At 41.5% G+C, this 15,543-nt stretch overlaps 1 protein-coding gene across 5 annotated transcripts in view; it reads left to right on the top strand.

The window, feature by feature from the left end:
• The window catches only part of Sorcs1 (sortilin related VPS10 domain containing receptor 1), a 501,662-nt gene that overhangs the window by 326,949 nt on the left and 159,170 nt on the right, over positions 1–15,543 (top strand). For all 5 annotated transcript variants that reach the window (XM_021205280.2, XM_021205273.2, XM_029537410.1 and 2 more), the window contains exon 5: positions 5,824–5,897. In XM_021205280.2, coding sequence (XP_021060939.1) covers positions 5,824–5,897 — 74 coding nt within the window. The remainder of the gene's footprint in view (positions 1–5,823; positions 5,898–15,543) is intronic.

Raw genomic sequence — 15,543 nt, 5'->3', positions numbered from 1 at the left:
CCCTCCCCTCCCCTCCCCTTCTCCTTCTTCTCCTTCTGGAAAAGCCCTGGCCCTGGCAGCTGAGCCTGAGTCAGTGCTCAGGATGCTTTGACACTGGTCTGCTCCCTTCTTTGCTAAGAACTTTGCTGTCAGACTTTGTGGGTTTAATTAACAAATTAACATGAATGTCTGGGAGTTGCTGTTTTCTTCCTTTCTTGCTATAACACCAGGATGAACAATTACCTTCCTAGGGAGAAAATGTTTGAAGTTGTATTCAAAGTATGTAAGATAGATTTCTCTGGGTTAAACTTTCAAGGACCCACATGGAAATCCGTAGAACTTTCAAGTGTATCTATATGATAGAGACAATTTTCTTTGAAGATACTGGGCATGAGGTGTAAATAAAGTAGATTCTCCTATACAAATTTCCACTATCTATTGAAACCTGAGATGTTTATATTATACATATTCATGATAAGGGGACTTTATTGTAAAAAAATAATACATTTTTCCTGATCTTCTACTATGTCCTAGGTGATTATGGATATAGAAATGTAGGTTTGGTGACGTTTGAAAACATTTCTGACTCTTTAAAAAGTTGGAGAATACTTTTAGAAATTTCGAGGTGGTTTTTTTGGCATTTTCTTTTTTCTTTTTTTTATAATTTTATTCATTTACATTTCAAATGATATCCCCCTTTCTGGGTACCCCTTCACAGACACTCCCCTGTCCCCTCTCCCTCCCTGCCACAGACTGGACTCAGTCAGCCCCTCAACCCACAGGAGAATCAGGGTCCCACTGGGCAAGGAGTCGGTGGGGTGACAAACAGATACGAACACAAGGGAGTGTTGATATGAATGTAATTTCTCACAGCAAGCATCAGACTTATATTACAGAAGAAAACAAGGAAGTTAGGTGACACATTAGGGTCATCCAAGGTACATTGAGGTTACCCAATGCAAAATGACTCTTTACACAAAACAGAGAGATGCATACACAAAAGCTGACAGGAACCAGGCAGTGTTTATAACTGGGATCAAATTCAGGGTTTACAACTGGGATCAAAAGCAGCCCCACCTAAGGTCAGTTTATTCTTAGAAGACAGAGGCAAGGGCTTTACTCCCTTGCCATAGTTCTAATTCTAGTCTATTGTATGGGAGTGACTTGGCTGTTGTTCTAAGTATTTACTTTAGTTCCTTCTTAGACCACAACCTTCCTTCTTCCTAGGCCACTGTAAATTCCTGCACATGGGAGTGACTCTGCTGTTATTCTATGTTTACTTTGTAGAACTAGCCTGAGAGTTCTAGCTCTTTTCCAGTAAATTTTAATGTGTGATTTCTTTCACTATCTCTCAACATTGGAGGCTTTTTGTCTGAATAAGTAATATTCTTACTAAATTCCATGCCCAGGGTCAGCTCAAGGACTGCTTAGGACATTGGTGAAGGCCAGGAAACAAAGTTCAATGTAACTTGGGAATTTGTCAAATCATTCCTTGGAGGCACCTATAATAAAACAATATTGAAGGAAAGCACACACAGATCCATTCACTGACTGATGTAAGGACAAGTTTGGAGCATTTATGCTACGGGGTGCCAAGACTCCAGGATACTAAGCTTCTGTGGAACTTTTTGCCTCAGGACTGCATCCAAGCTTTTGGGCTTGTCACACAGACTTCACAGGAGTGGATGTGGAACCTCCTCCCTCCTCTTTGCCTCTGTGAGGGTGCTCCTCCTCCCTACTCACCTTCTCCTGCCTCACTGCTCTAGTATCTCCTTATGCTGGAGCATCAAGCCTCCACAGGATCAAGGGCCTCACCTCCCATTGATGTCAGATAAAGCCATCCTCTGCTACATATGTATCTGGAGCCCTGGATTCCTCCATGTATACTCTTTGGTTGGTTGTTTAATCCCTGGGAGGTCTTGGTGTTCCAATTAGTTGATATTCTTCTTCTTATGGAGTTGTAAGCCCTTCAGCTCTTTCAGTCCTTCCCCTAACTCTTCCATTGGGGTCCCTGGGATCAGTCTGATGTTTGGCTGTATCTGTATCTGTATCTGTACTGGTCAGGTGCTGGTAGTACCTCTCAAGGAACAGTCATACCAGGCTCCTGTCAGCAAGAGCTTCTTGGCATCAGCAATAGTGTGGGGGTTGGGTGTCTACAGATCAAGTGAATCCCTAGGTGGGGCACCTCTGGCCCTTTTCTTGTCTTTGTTGCCTTTTTTTGTCTCTGTTATTCCTTTGGACAGGAACATTTCTGGGTTAAAAATTTTGAGATGGGTGGGGGTGTCCCCATCCCTCAACTGGGTGGACATGCTTATCTACTGGAGGTGGTCTCTACAGGATATATCTCCCCTTTGTTGAGTATTTCAGCTAATGTCATTGCCATTGGGCCCTGGGAGTCTCCTGCTTCCCTGGAATCTGGGACTTTCCAGTGGATACCCCCAGTTCCCTATCCTCTCACTGCTGCATATCTCTATTCAATTCCCTGACCCTCTATACCTCTCTCTTGTCCCTTCCAATACCTGTTCCTGACCCACTTTTTTTCAAGGTGGTCTTTAGGTGCATAAGAATTCCATTTTTCATTGTCAGCAAGCATTTATGGAGACTATTATAGCAACTAGATATATGCATGTGATCAGTAGTTGGAAGGACTGCACTATTGGACCACAGCCTTTGTAGAATAAGGTCAGGGGGAAACTAGGTATGCAGGGGAAGGTTGACAGAGAAGGAGTCATTGGAGGTAAGCAACAGAGGAAGATCAGCACCAAGGACAGAAGTTCTGAAGCAACATTTGGCAGAATAAGAGTGTTGGTGAAGGACTGATATTAAAGGTTTCTTTCTGACCTACATGTATGCACCATGGTACACACATGCTCATAACTCCTTACATGAACCAGCATTTGCATACTCCTACACAGAATAGTGTGTGTGTGTGTGTGTGTGTGTGTGTAAAGCACATAGTGCACCCATGCACCCAGGAATCCTGTTTTCTTCCTAGCATGGCAGAAAACATGGATTACCACCATAATAAAATACACGAGTTAATAAATGTATTAAGAGAAGAGACTATTTGACTCATAAATTTTAGTCAGCAGTGAGTCAGCATGTCATGGGAGGAGAGTAGGGCTGAGCAAAGCTCCTTTAAGGCCCAAGAGTGCAAAAGCGATTGAAGAGGGTACTCTGGTCTCATGGTGACATTTAGGATATGTCACCAGTGACTAATGGTCTTCCTACATTGCTTCTCCATTCAAAGGTTCCATTACCTCCCACCAGTGTCACAGAGAAACCCTGCATTTTACACATGGCCTTATTAGGGGCACTCAACATTCTAACTTCAGCAAAAAAAAGGGGGGGGTAAAAGTAGAGTTATAAAACACTACTTTGAAACAAAATGCCACACTCTTCTTCGTTGGAGGATCAAATACTATACACTGGAGCCAATGAGTGGCTTGCTTTAACATTCAGCCATCTCAGCCTCTGGATTGCAGGATGTGTTTTGGCCAACTGAACAGTGTCATAATGGGTTCCTTCAAGGAGCAGTAAATACTCAATTGAGGTAAGTTGTTCTTTGGGCAGGCTTGGTGCATCAACAGCTTTGATGAGTCACCTTGTGATTCATTTGACCTTTTTTTTTTGGTTGTACAGTTCATGTTGCTGAAAAGAGAACAGGAGGCAGGTGATGCCTCTTCTCAGCACAGTGACTCACCACGCACTCAGTGTGAGAGATGGCAAATGCAGAGAAAAGATGTTGATGGTCAGGTGTATTATACACCAGGCACAGGGCAAGAAATAGATGTGCCATATGATGTTTTCTAAATCAGTAGTTGTCTACTCTGGACACCTAGAACTTAGAGGGGGAAAAAAAAGGCTCTTCAAACTTCCATAAGAGAATAATTTGGTACACAGGGTCCCTACATGACATGGAAATTCCTAGAACAGGATTGAGAAGTGAAAATGAAGAAGTCAGAAGAGAAATAAATAAAAGACTTTTTTGGGGATCAGAAGGTAGAGAGTTAACCCTTATCTCACGGACAGTAATTCACAGCACAGTTGCCCTTGGAGAATGTGGCCATATGGAATGTTACCACCGGTGTGGCCATCTATAAAGTGGCCTCAAGGACTTTACACATCACAGGAACAAGGTAACGACTGGTAAATGAAATAATGTATGGATAATGTTTGGATTATTCTAAGAGCTTGGTCTATACAGACTAGGGTTTTATAAACTGAGTTTCCTTTGTTTGCTCTTACTTAGATTAGTGGAATTTGTGCGAGTCAAGCAATGTTAAATTTGACTTAAGGCACACTCCACAAAAAGGAACTCATACTGGACACTTCTTGGGCAACCCACAACCAGAGAGTAGATAGCCCAGAGACTTAGTGTAGACTAAGAGTTGGACTTAGGTCCCCCCTAAAAGAAGACTCCTAATGCTATTCTGCTATACTCGTAGATCAGTGCCTTATTCAGTCATCATCAGAGCGGTTAATTCTGACAGCAGACTGAGCAGCTGCAAACACTAACAGCCAGATATTACACAGAGAGAAATAGTCCAATTGGGACATCTCCACCAAATCCCCCCCTCAGAGCTCAGTGCACCCCACTGACAAGAAGGCGGAAAGAGTTTAAGAGCCAAGAGGGATGGAGGACACCAGGAGAACAAGGCCTTCTGAATCATCTAAGCAAGATGTACATGAGCTCATAGAGTCTAAAGCAGCAGGCAAAGGGATTCTTGGGACCTCTTTCTTCCTGTTGGGCTACCAGATCCAACATTCATATAGTTTTTGCTTTATTTTATTTTATTTTATTTTATTTTGTCATTTGGCTGTTATCTCTAAGGAGCCTCTTCTTTTTTCATTTCATTTCTTTTTTTTTTTAAGATGTACATGATTGGCCTGTCTTCATGTACACCAGAAGAGGACATCAGACCCCATTACAGATAGTTGTGAACCACCATGTGGTGGCTGGGAATTGAACTTAGGACCTCTGGAAGAGGAGTCAGTTGTTCAACTGCTGAGCCATCTCTCCAACTCCTAGCCTCTTCTCTTCTATTGAGAGACAGAAAGGGAGTGAATCCCATTGCGAGGGGAGGTGAAGGGAGGAATAAGGAGGAATAGAGAGATTGGAAATTATAGCCAACATATATTCTATGAGAAAAGAATCTGTTTTCAATAAAAGGAAAAAAGAAAACAAATAAAAACCAGCATTATCTCATCGCCTCTAGGATTGAATATGTTCTCCTTGACTCGATATTTGGTTTCCCATGATGTGTTCATCCCCGCCTACTGAGATGAGCCATATTTGTTTGTTTGTTGTCTCCACCTGTCTCACAGCTTTGATTCCTTGCTCACCCCTTTAGAAGCAATGTGGTTTTGCCAGTTAGAGTCCTGTTATCTCTTTAGACACCATTTGTTTTTCCAGAACTCTAGAAGTAGCCTCTTCATTTCTTCATCTTGGTTCACTTCAAGCATCTCACAGTTTCCATCTGGATCAGGTGTCATTGTGGGTTCTTCATAAACTATACTGATTTTACCTTATATGCTACACGTTACATAGTGTCTACACTGTCAAGGAGAACAAAAGACATTGCCACCAGGCAGTGTGCTCTATGCCTCCCAGTTCATTTCCCTATTTACTGAACACGTGATTTGCAGCACCTCAGTCCAGAGTGCCAGTCTCTTTAACTTTTAAAGTGAGAAGTTAATATCTGACTTGTAGGATTGACATGTAAAACAGAGGTGTGATGCCCTTGCCTGGAAATGCCCGGTGCTGCTCCTGATGAATCAAAGAACAAGAACAAGGGCCCTGATTCTGACTTGTCTTCTCTCTCTCCCTCTCTCTCTCTCCAGTTATACAGCTCTGCTGAGTTTGGCAGAAGATGGCAGCTTATTCAGGAATCAGTGGTACCAAATAGGTTCTACTGGTAAGTCTGACTCCATGTTTTGGCCTAAGATATCATCACCTTCCCTAGCAGAGGTTGGGGCCCTCAAACAACACTTTCAGATACTCTTAAAAACTGTTATCACTGATTTTCCATAAACCCCTAATATATCATTAATATCATTAATATTAATGAACTTCAGGTTCTTTGTAAGTATTGCTTTGGTATGTTTACAGGTACCGTGGATACAGATATTGTTTTATGGCACTGTACCTTTTATTAGTTAAGGATATATTATACATATCCTTAACTATAAAATATTATATATATATATATATATATATATATATATATATATATATATATATATATAAAGGTTTTTCCAGTATAAAGAAGGAGATCTTAATTAGTTTATCAGCAGATCTTGTATGTCTGGTCTTCTAGGCCTTCTTCTTACCTTATTTCATACAGCCAGTGCCCCTATTCTCTCCCTTAGCATGCCAGCTGTATTCTGTGAGTTGTCAAACACATGTAGGCACAGGGTCATACTCTGCTCAGGCTGTTGTGACAAGATGCTATGGATGCACGGTATAAACAGCCAATGTGGCTATGTGAGATCCTGAAGACTGGGAAGATCAAGGTGAAAGTACCATCAGATTTACTTCCCAGTGTGGGCTCTCCTCTTGACCTAACCATGGCTGTATCTGTGTGGAAAAAAGAAGGGCCCTGGTCTCTCTTCTCATTGTCACAAGGACACAAATTAATCCGGGGTAACCTCACTCTCATAACCACTTTATAAACTGAGTCATCTTCCAAAGGCTGAACTCCAAATGCAATCACTTCAGTTTAGACTTTTAGTCTTTATGTTGGGAGGAACAAAGACATACAGCCCTTAACCTAACAGTAAAGATGTAGATGACAGAGGTGTGTTTACATTTGCATGAGTGTTATGACAGACACTATCCTATACTTTTTTTTTATAGTGTGCTGCAATTATGCACATATACTCATATTTTAAATAGTTACAAATAAGCTTACTATAAGAATTCATAGAGAGATAAATAATAATATCTATTGAACATAAATAGTATACCATATGTTATAAAGCATTATGCATTTGGAAAAGAACTAATAGAGAGGAAGGAGGATGAAGAAGAGTATAGAACAGAAATAAAGCCAAGAAAATCATAGTCTTGGTCTTTTTCACCATGCTCCTAATTCTGTAATAGGTAGCCCCTCCATGACCATAGGCAACTCAATTTGAAAATCAGCCAACTGACAAAATTTTGGCTTTTGTGTTTCCAACCCCAAATCCAAGAAATGTAAGAACAGGGTTTTGAACATTCTAGTATGATTTTGATATTTTATTTAGTGAAAGTGTTAGAATGTGTATCCTCACCCAGAAAAGCGAACCTCAGTTCATCCAGGCTTTTGCTTCTCTAGTAGAGTTAAAGAAACTAGCTCACAGGAGACTTTAGGTACTCTTTATTTAAACAATCCAGAGTCACAAGGACAGTGGCACTCAGGAGTCAATGAGCTCTACAACAAGGGCTGCAAAAGTATCTCTTTATTATCTTGATGTCCCTTCTGAAATCACATGGGAACAGCACGATGGAGGGACAGCCTGCTGACTGATTCTAGCTAGCCACTGCTTCTCTGCTTCCTTCGCTGCTTCTATACTTACCTCAAAGAGGAGCACTGTTAACTGTCGCTTTGTGTGTGTGTGTGTGTGTGTGTGTGTGTGTGTGTGTGTATTTGTGTCTTTGTTCATTTGGTTAGGTAAGGTCTCCTGAAAGCCAGAATGGCCTCACAATCCTTATGTATAAGTGATGGGCTTTGAACTCATGATTCTCCTGCCTCTACCTTCCAGGCACTGGAATTATATATGGGTCGTACCACACCCAGCACTTACACTTCATAATTTCAAATACTTCATTAAAGTCCCTGACATTTTTTGAAAGCCAGAGAGCTTTATTAGAGAAATTTCCTTTCTCTGTTTAAAAAACATTTCATATATGCATAGAGTATTTACATGCCCACCCTTTTGTCCCTCAAACTCCTCCTATGACCTCCCACTCTCCTTTAAATTCATTCCATTATGGCTTTTCACTTTAATTGTTATATAAGTGCATATATAAATGTAACCTGCTGAGTCCACTTAGTGTCACTTGGTAGTGAGGGAGAATGAGTCGTCCCCAGACTTGAGTCCCCTAATTAGCTATCTAATACCAAGGCTCAGCCCTAGGGATGTTTTCCAAAGCTCATATAGAGGCTGGGGATTTGGCTCCGTTAGACTGCTTGCTTAGCATACACAATGCCCTGGGTTCAGTCCTCAGCCTTGCGTAAACTTTGTATGGTGATATGTGTCTGTACCTGTAACACTAAGGAAGCTGATCATTCTAAGTCTCATGCTAGAGGAGCTACAAGTAGAATCTTCTCAGAGGAAGCAGGGGAGGAGGAAGGAGGAGGAAGGAGGAGGAAGGAGGAGGAAGGAGGAGGAAGAGGACAAGGACAAGGTGAAGAGATCTAGAAATGTCTATGTGGAGAGAGACCAGTTATTTTTCTTCTTCTTTCCTTTTGTTTTGTTTCTGTGGTGTGTGCCCGTGTGTGCCCGTGTGTGTGTGTGTGTGTGTGTGTGTGTGTGTGTGTGTGTGTGTGTGAGTGTATATTGGGACATCATGTAGCATGTCTGCTCTACCACTCTGCCTTATGTCTCAGTTTACCTGGAGCTAGGCTGGCAGCCAGCAAGCCCCACAAATCCTCCTATTTCTGACTTCTGCCCTGATGCACACGCGCACGCGCTCGCGCACACACACACACACACACACACACACACACCACACACACACACACACACACACACACACACACACACACTGTTGAGGCTGCAGACACCCTTGCCTTTTTACATAAGTTCTAGGTATTTGAATTCATGTCTTCCTCCTTGCCTGTCATTTACTCTTCTATCATGGAAGATAGCTCCAGCCCCAATTAGCAGCCCTTGTTCCCCTATTATAATGAGCCACCCGTGACTGACTGATTGCTTGCCTTCAAGCCTCTTTCTGCTTCACCTGTTGCTGGCCATGTTGGGAATACCCTTTCCAAAACGAAGTTGACCTCTCTCAGGCCTGGGGACCCAGCTCTGTGTCCTCCTCAGTCTCCACTAGGGTCAGCATGTTTAAAGATTTATTTATTTTTATTGTGTGTGTACAGGTGGTGTTTTGCCTGTGTTTTGTATCATGTGCATGCAGTGGTTCCAGAGGCCAGAAGAGGTCATTAAATTCCCTTGGAATTAGAGTTACAGATGGTTGTTAGCCACCATGTGGGTGCTGGGAACCCTACCATGTCTTCTGGGGAAAGCAACTCCTCTCATCTGAAAAGACCTCTCCCCAGCCCTTTTAAAAATTACTTTTTTATTTATTTATTTTTTTACTTTTTTATCCTTTTTTTTTTCAGTCAAGTCTTCATACCCCTCCAGGTCCACCCCCAACTGTTCCCCATCCCATTCCTATCCCCCCTCCCTACCTCTATCTCCATGAAGATGACCCCAGCTCCCCACCCACACTCCAACAGATGTCCCCACTCCCTGGGGTCTCAAGTCTCTTGATGGGTTGGGTGCATCTTCTCTGACTGAGTCCAGACCCAGCAGTCCTCTGCTGTACATGCATCAGGAGGCCTCATATCAGCTGATGTGTGCTGCCTGGTTGGTGGCTCAGAGTCTGAGCAATCTCAGAGGTCCAGGTCAGTTGAGACTGCTGGTCTTCCCATGGGGCTGCCCTCCTCCTCAGCTTCTTCTGGCTTATACCCAATTCAACCACAGGGGTCCCTGGCTTCCATTCATTGGTTGGATTCGAGTGCCTGCATCTGACTCTTTCAGCTGCTTGTTGAGTCTCTCGGAGGACAGCCATGCTAGGCTCCTTGCTAAAAACAGCGCAGCATCAGTTACCATGTCAGGCCCTGGGGCCTTCCCTTGAGCTGGATCCCAATTTGGGACTGTCACTAGACCTCTTTTCTCTCAGGCTCTAATGCATTTTTTTTTGTCCCAGCAGTTCCTTTAGACAGAAACAATTCTGGGACAGGGCTTTTGTCTGTGGAATGACAACCCCATTCCTCCACTTGATGCCTGCCCATCCACTGGAGGTGGATTCTACAAGTTCCCCCTCTCCACTGTAGAGCACTTCATCCATGGTCTCTCCATTTGAGTACTGAGAGTCTCTCATGTTCCAGGTCTCCAGTACCTTAAGAGGGTCCCCTTATCTCCTGAGGTTGCCTGTTTCCATTCTTTCTGTGGACCCTCAGGGCTTCAGTCCTGTCCCCTTCATTCCTGATCATGTTCCCCCCTTCCCCTCCCTTTCCCTTCTCCCATCTAGATCCCTCCCTCCCCCCTCCCCACCACCCCTGTGATTGCTTTCTTTTCCCTCCCAAATGGGACTGAGGCAACCTCACTTGGCCCCTTCAGTCTGTTAACCTTCTTGAGTTCTGTGGATTGTATCTTGGGTATTCTATACATTTTTAGCTAATATCTACTTATTAGTAAGTACGTGCCATATATTCCCTTTTGGGTCTGAGTTATATCACTCGGATTATATTTCATTTTCTCCCATGTTCATGAGCTACCTTCATTTTTTATCTATTTTATCTAAAAATATAAAGTCCTTTTTTTAAAAAAGAAAAGTCAACTCCCTCATCCACTACTTTTTGTCCTGTTTTTGTTAGTTTGTTTTTGTTGTTATTGTTGTTGATGTTGTTGCTGTTATTGTTATTATTGTTGTTGTTGGTGGTGGTGGTGGTGATGTGTGTGTGTGTGTGTGTGTGTACTTTATGTATATAGAAAAAAACTCATATACATATTTTTAAAAAGTGTAATCCTCCCAGTTTATCATGGAAATGATAGTGATATTTGCCAATGGAACAGCTATACAGGACCAATCTTTCCATAAATCATGTTTCCCATGGGCTGCAGGTTTATGCACATGGACTGTAGCACTAGCCTGTAGAGAGTAGAATTCAGGAGACCAGACAGGAGTGTTTTTGTTTTGTTTCAGTTTGTTCCTTAACAATAGAAATAAGGAAAAACATTACTAAAAAGGCTAGACAAGGGTGGGTGGAAAGCTGCAGCTATGTTTGTCCAGGTAACCGATGCTTAGTGTACCATATTTTCCAACTTACATGAGCTCTTATTTTCATGTGGCATTATTGTAAGCAAAACAGCCCTCATTCCCCTGTCACTCACGATAACTCATCATTTCTTATTAATACTTTGAAGAAGGGTTTCATTTTAGAAGGAGATTTCTACATCTACAAATGCTCACAAAATCATCACCTTTCAAAAACACTGCACACTATTGTTTGTGAATGCTTGTTTATCTGTCTACTATGCAAAATCAGTAGAATTGAATTGTTTTTTTTTTCTCTATTGTGAACATGAGAGCACATCTTTCCCAATCAAGCATTAGCAGTGTGGAAGTGCTATTAAAGTTAAAGCTCTTTAATTCTTACAATAGTTTTCTGAGGGAAGCTACTTATTAGCATCGTTAACAGGAGAAGTCTAAGACAAAGAATGGGTAAGTAATTAGACCAAGGCCACCTAGGTGGAAAGTAAAAAAGGCATTATTTCAGTGGTGGGTATCTCCAAAGTCCATTTCTACTCCATGCATGGATGCTATTGCCTCTGCTGCTCACCCTGTGGCTGGAAATCTAATGCCTTAGACAGACGAGTAGTCACAGTTCAAAGGTCTCTTGGCTGTAGTGTCTGTCTTTGTATCTTTCCAAATATGTTTGGCATTTGGCTCCCATGAATTCAGCTTACTTGCCATTTCCAGAGAGGGCCCAGCATCCTGTGAGATGCACAGCACCACAGCTACTGTAGAAATCTCTTGCTCTGTAGCTACATGGCTTGTGTGTGGCACTTCCTGAGTCCAGCAAGAAATCTGCCAATCAAAGCAATGTGTGTTATTATATTCACTCCTGGAAACTAGATGCTTCAAATTACATAGAAACCATGAAACTGTTCAGGAGTTTTCATCCAGCTTTAATTAAAAAGAAATGCTCTTTAATCACTGCTGCACCAGCCTAGGAGGAGGGTGTGACTAGTTCTCGGAGGGTTTTCTCCAGTGGTAAATTGAGTCATTAAATGACCATGGGTAATAACACAGCAGTTTCCACAGGGGTGCGGAACATGAAGATAAAATCATAGGTTTTCCCCATCCTCAAGCTCACTTGAGAATTATTTGTGAGAGGCAATAGTTACACGGCCCCTGGAAGCAATCAATGCCAATTGAAAATAATTAGGGGATGCAACATCTTATTCTCACCTTAACTAGTGATTGCTATCAATACTGTCGTAACTACTATAAATAGCCACATTCATCCCAAGATGAAATTTTATATTCCTTCTAGAAGTGATTTAAGACTTCACATAAAACATGTCCTAAGCACAATGTTGCTGTCAATGGATTAGCCTTTCTTCTTCTTTAACTGAGGACAGTCATAAATATGCCCTTTCCTATGTGAGAAATCCATGTCATTGTAGGGAGACAGTTGATGAGCCTTAGGGACACCCTGAGTACAAGCATTACCATCCACTAAGAAAGGGATTATGGGAAGTAAAGTCCTGTGTACATCCCTGAGAATTATGTGCAGAGCCCACTGACTAGCAGTAGCAGAATCATACACAATTGGCTGACTTTGTATGTGTTGTCTACATCTCACAGGTGTTGGTTTTAGTCTTAGAATGGCCTTCTCCACTTTTGGGCACAGAATGGACACTGTCATCTTTAGGCTTCCAGTCTAATAGTTTAGTAATTCCATCAGCTGCCCTAAATGTTCTCTGTTTTCAGAGATCAAAACATGGCCTGTCTATGATTATAGACATAGAAGGTGAAATATTTACTATAAATGAAGGTCAGTTACTTTCCCTGGGAACTGAACTAGATTCAATCAAATGACATCAAATTGGACATCAAATCAAATTGAAATTTAAATTCATCTGGCTTTATGATCTTGCTTGTGGTACTAACAATCAACCTCAAAGTAATATATATATATATATATATATTTCATCTTTATTCCACAAAAGAGAAGATCAAACATTGGTAAAATTGTATATTCTTCAATTTTAGTCTAATAATTTAGGAAGAGCTGAGTTCATGCATTGAACATGGAAGAACATCATAGAGTTGGAGGCATTGCACCCAAATGCCTTGAAAATGCATTTCTGTCCATAGTCCGATGCTTTTTAAAAGGTTGAAAAATTTGGTTTGGTGCGTGAGTCAAATTTTGGGATTTAAACAACTGAGAATAGATTTTTATTACAAAAGATGAAACAATTTGCTAAATTAAAAAAAAATAATCTTAAGAATATTCCACTTAACTGAAAATTTGTTTGAACTTACTTTGTAACATTTGTTTATATACATGATTTGCCTGTAACAGGGCCAGCTCAAAAGTGATTGTCAACTTTCTATGATAAACTAACATGACAATTTGGAATTGTTAAAAATTAGCTTTTAGGTTCATGAGATGGATCAATAGGTTAAAGCAGTTACCATTCGAACCTGAAAACTTGACTTTACTCCTCAGAGCCAACAGTAGAAGGAGATAGAGAAACTGTACATCGTGTGTGTTAAATTACATCAATAGTCTCATTGCTTCCCATAGTTCAGTGTAATAAGTGTGATTGGCATCCTTTGCCAGTCTTAGACAATAAACAACAAATCTGATTTGTTGTACGTTGACTGCGTTTGGGGCTTATTAAGTATTTGCATTAATTGTATAAATTGATCAAGACTGTCAAGATAAAATAAAAATTTCAGCCTGCATAAGTAAAAAAACAACAGATGTTTATTCATGGATCTGAAACAACAGAGGATCTAACTGTATGTTCCTTGAGATCAACAGGCTTATTAAATGGATCAGATCATGTTCTCTCTCTGTCAGCCCCATCTTCCCCTCCACACACTGCAGTCTCTGTCTTCAGAGTACCCTCTGGACAGCTTATGTCTCCTAATAAAAAGCTCAGTCCAACCAAACTCCCGGAATTTAATCTTATGGGCCTGATTAGGTAACATGCCCCTAGTTATACCTGGGGGTAGAATCAACTTTAGCAAACAACATCACCAGAGAGCAAGGAATGGCCATAAGGCAGAATTGCCTTACAGCTTTTACCAAGGAAAGAGGAGAGGGTAATGGAAAGGCATCCATAAAAGACAGTCCTTTTGTGTGGATATTTTTATACTCATTTCAGATGAGCAACAAATAGAAAGGTAAGTAGAAATGCCAAGTCTCGTAGATATTTTTTCACTTCAGCTTGATATACATTGGTAGATAATAGTGATGAAATTTAAAGCTAGGTATGCCTGACTAAGGACGTCCCAAGGTGCAACCCTATGTCTAGTGTACCTATGACCTCCACGATGCTAGGGATCAATAAAGCTTTTAATCCTAGATCTCCTACAACCTGTTTCCTATATGCCTGAACTGTTATCCCAATTCAGGAGTCTCCTCTTTATCCTTGCCTGCCCAATTGTATACACAGATGATTTGCAATGAACGTTGCCATAGTTGGGTGACAATGTTGACACTTAGCTTGGTTAATGTCTGCCTTCTTCATGTTGCTCTGTTTAGTTCTTCAAAGATCATTATTACTTCTGTCTCTTCTAAAAATGTAATACAGCATAGCAGATACAGCAGTTCAGGTCTCTTTGGGCCATTGGTCAGAATAACGTATGTCAACATATCTAAGTTCAATCTCAGATTCAATGTTCACTATCTGTAGGAACCAACGAAGCTTGTCAAGATGACCATTTTCTTTAGTAAAGTCCCACTTTGCAAACTAGCAATGAAGTAGGATTATTATCAGCAAGTAGAGCATTTAGTATGGTCTCCAAATATCTATTTTTTATTTCCTCCATCCTGCTTCTGCCAAGAGACAAGTTCATTAAAAGCCAAGACTGTCTTTCATGTTTCTGTCTACCTTGTATTCTACTGTAGCTGCAGCAAAGTGAACCAGTATACATGTAAGTATGCACACTACATGCATGCAAGTAATGCTGCCTCTTCATCTCTTTTTTGGCACAGTATTCTTGGGAGGTCAGAACAATCGGAAATCATTTTCTTTGGACTTCAGACTTTCTCAGCTCTTTCTGCTGTCTCATTCTTGGTCACTACCTCTCTTGTGTCTGAGCCTTACTCTGGGAGCTGAACCGTGGGGCAGTTCCATGAGGAACATAGCCAGTCACAGGAAGGTGTTCAGAGACTCCTCCTCCCCCCCCCCCCCCCGTGCCCAGGCGCAGTGCTGGGACATTAACTGCACCTGCACTAGGAGAGTTAGATAAGAGCAGTTTCATTATCCTGGAGAGGCGGGTGTTTTCTCTCCATCAAGTGCTGCTTCCCAAGCCACTTGCCCCTTCCTTCACTTCTTAATCTTTTCCTGTGATTAGCAAGTTTGCCTTAAAGTGAAAGTGAATGTGCCTTTGTGCACTATGAGTTCATCACTTCTGTTGCTGCCTCCATTCACTAATGGCCGTCATCGATTCCTGTCCCCTTATCTTGATGATTTCCTGTCCCCCTCGGCAACAGCTTCTCTATCTTTGCACAATAGAGATTCAATCACATCTCTTGGTTTCCATGAAGAATCCCTCTGAAGTCAAAGTGCCACGCTTTGGCATGAATGAGAGGGAAAGAAGGA

The sequence above is a fragment of the Mus pahari genome, chromosome 1, assembly GCF_900095145.1.
Source record: "Mus pahari chromosome 1, PAHARI_EIJ_v1.1, whole genome shotgun sequence".
Lineage (NCBI taxonomy): Eukaryota > Metazoa > Chordata > Mammalia > Rodentia > Muridae > Mus > Mus pahari.
The sequence above is the reverse complement of the archived record's forward strand: the minus strand, read 5'-3'. Positions and strand labels throughout refer to the sequence as shown.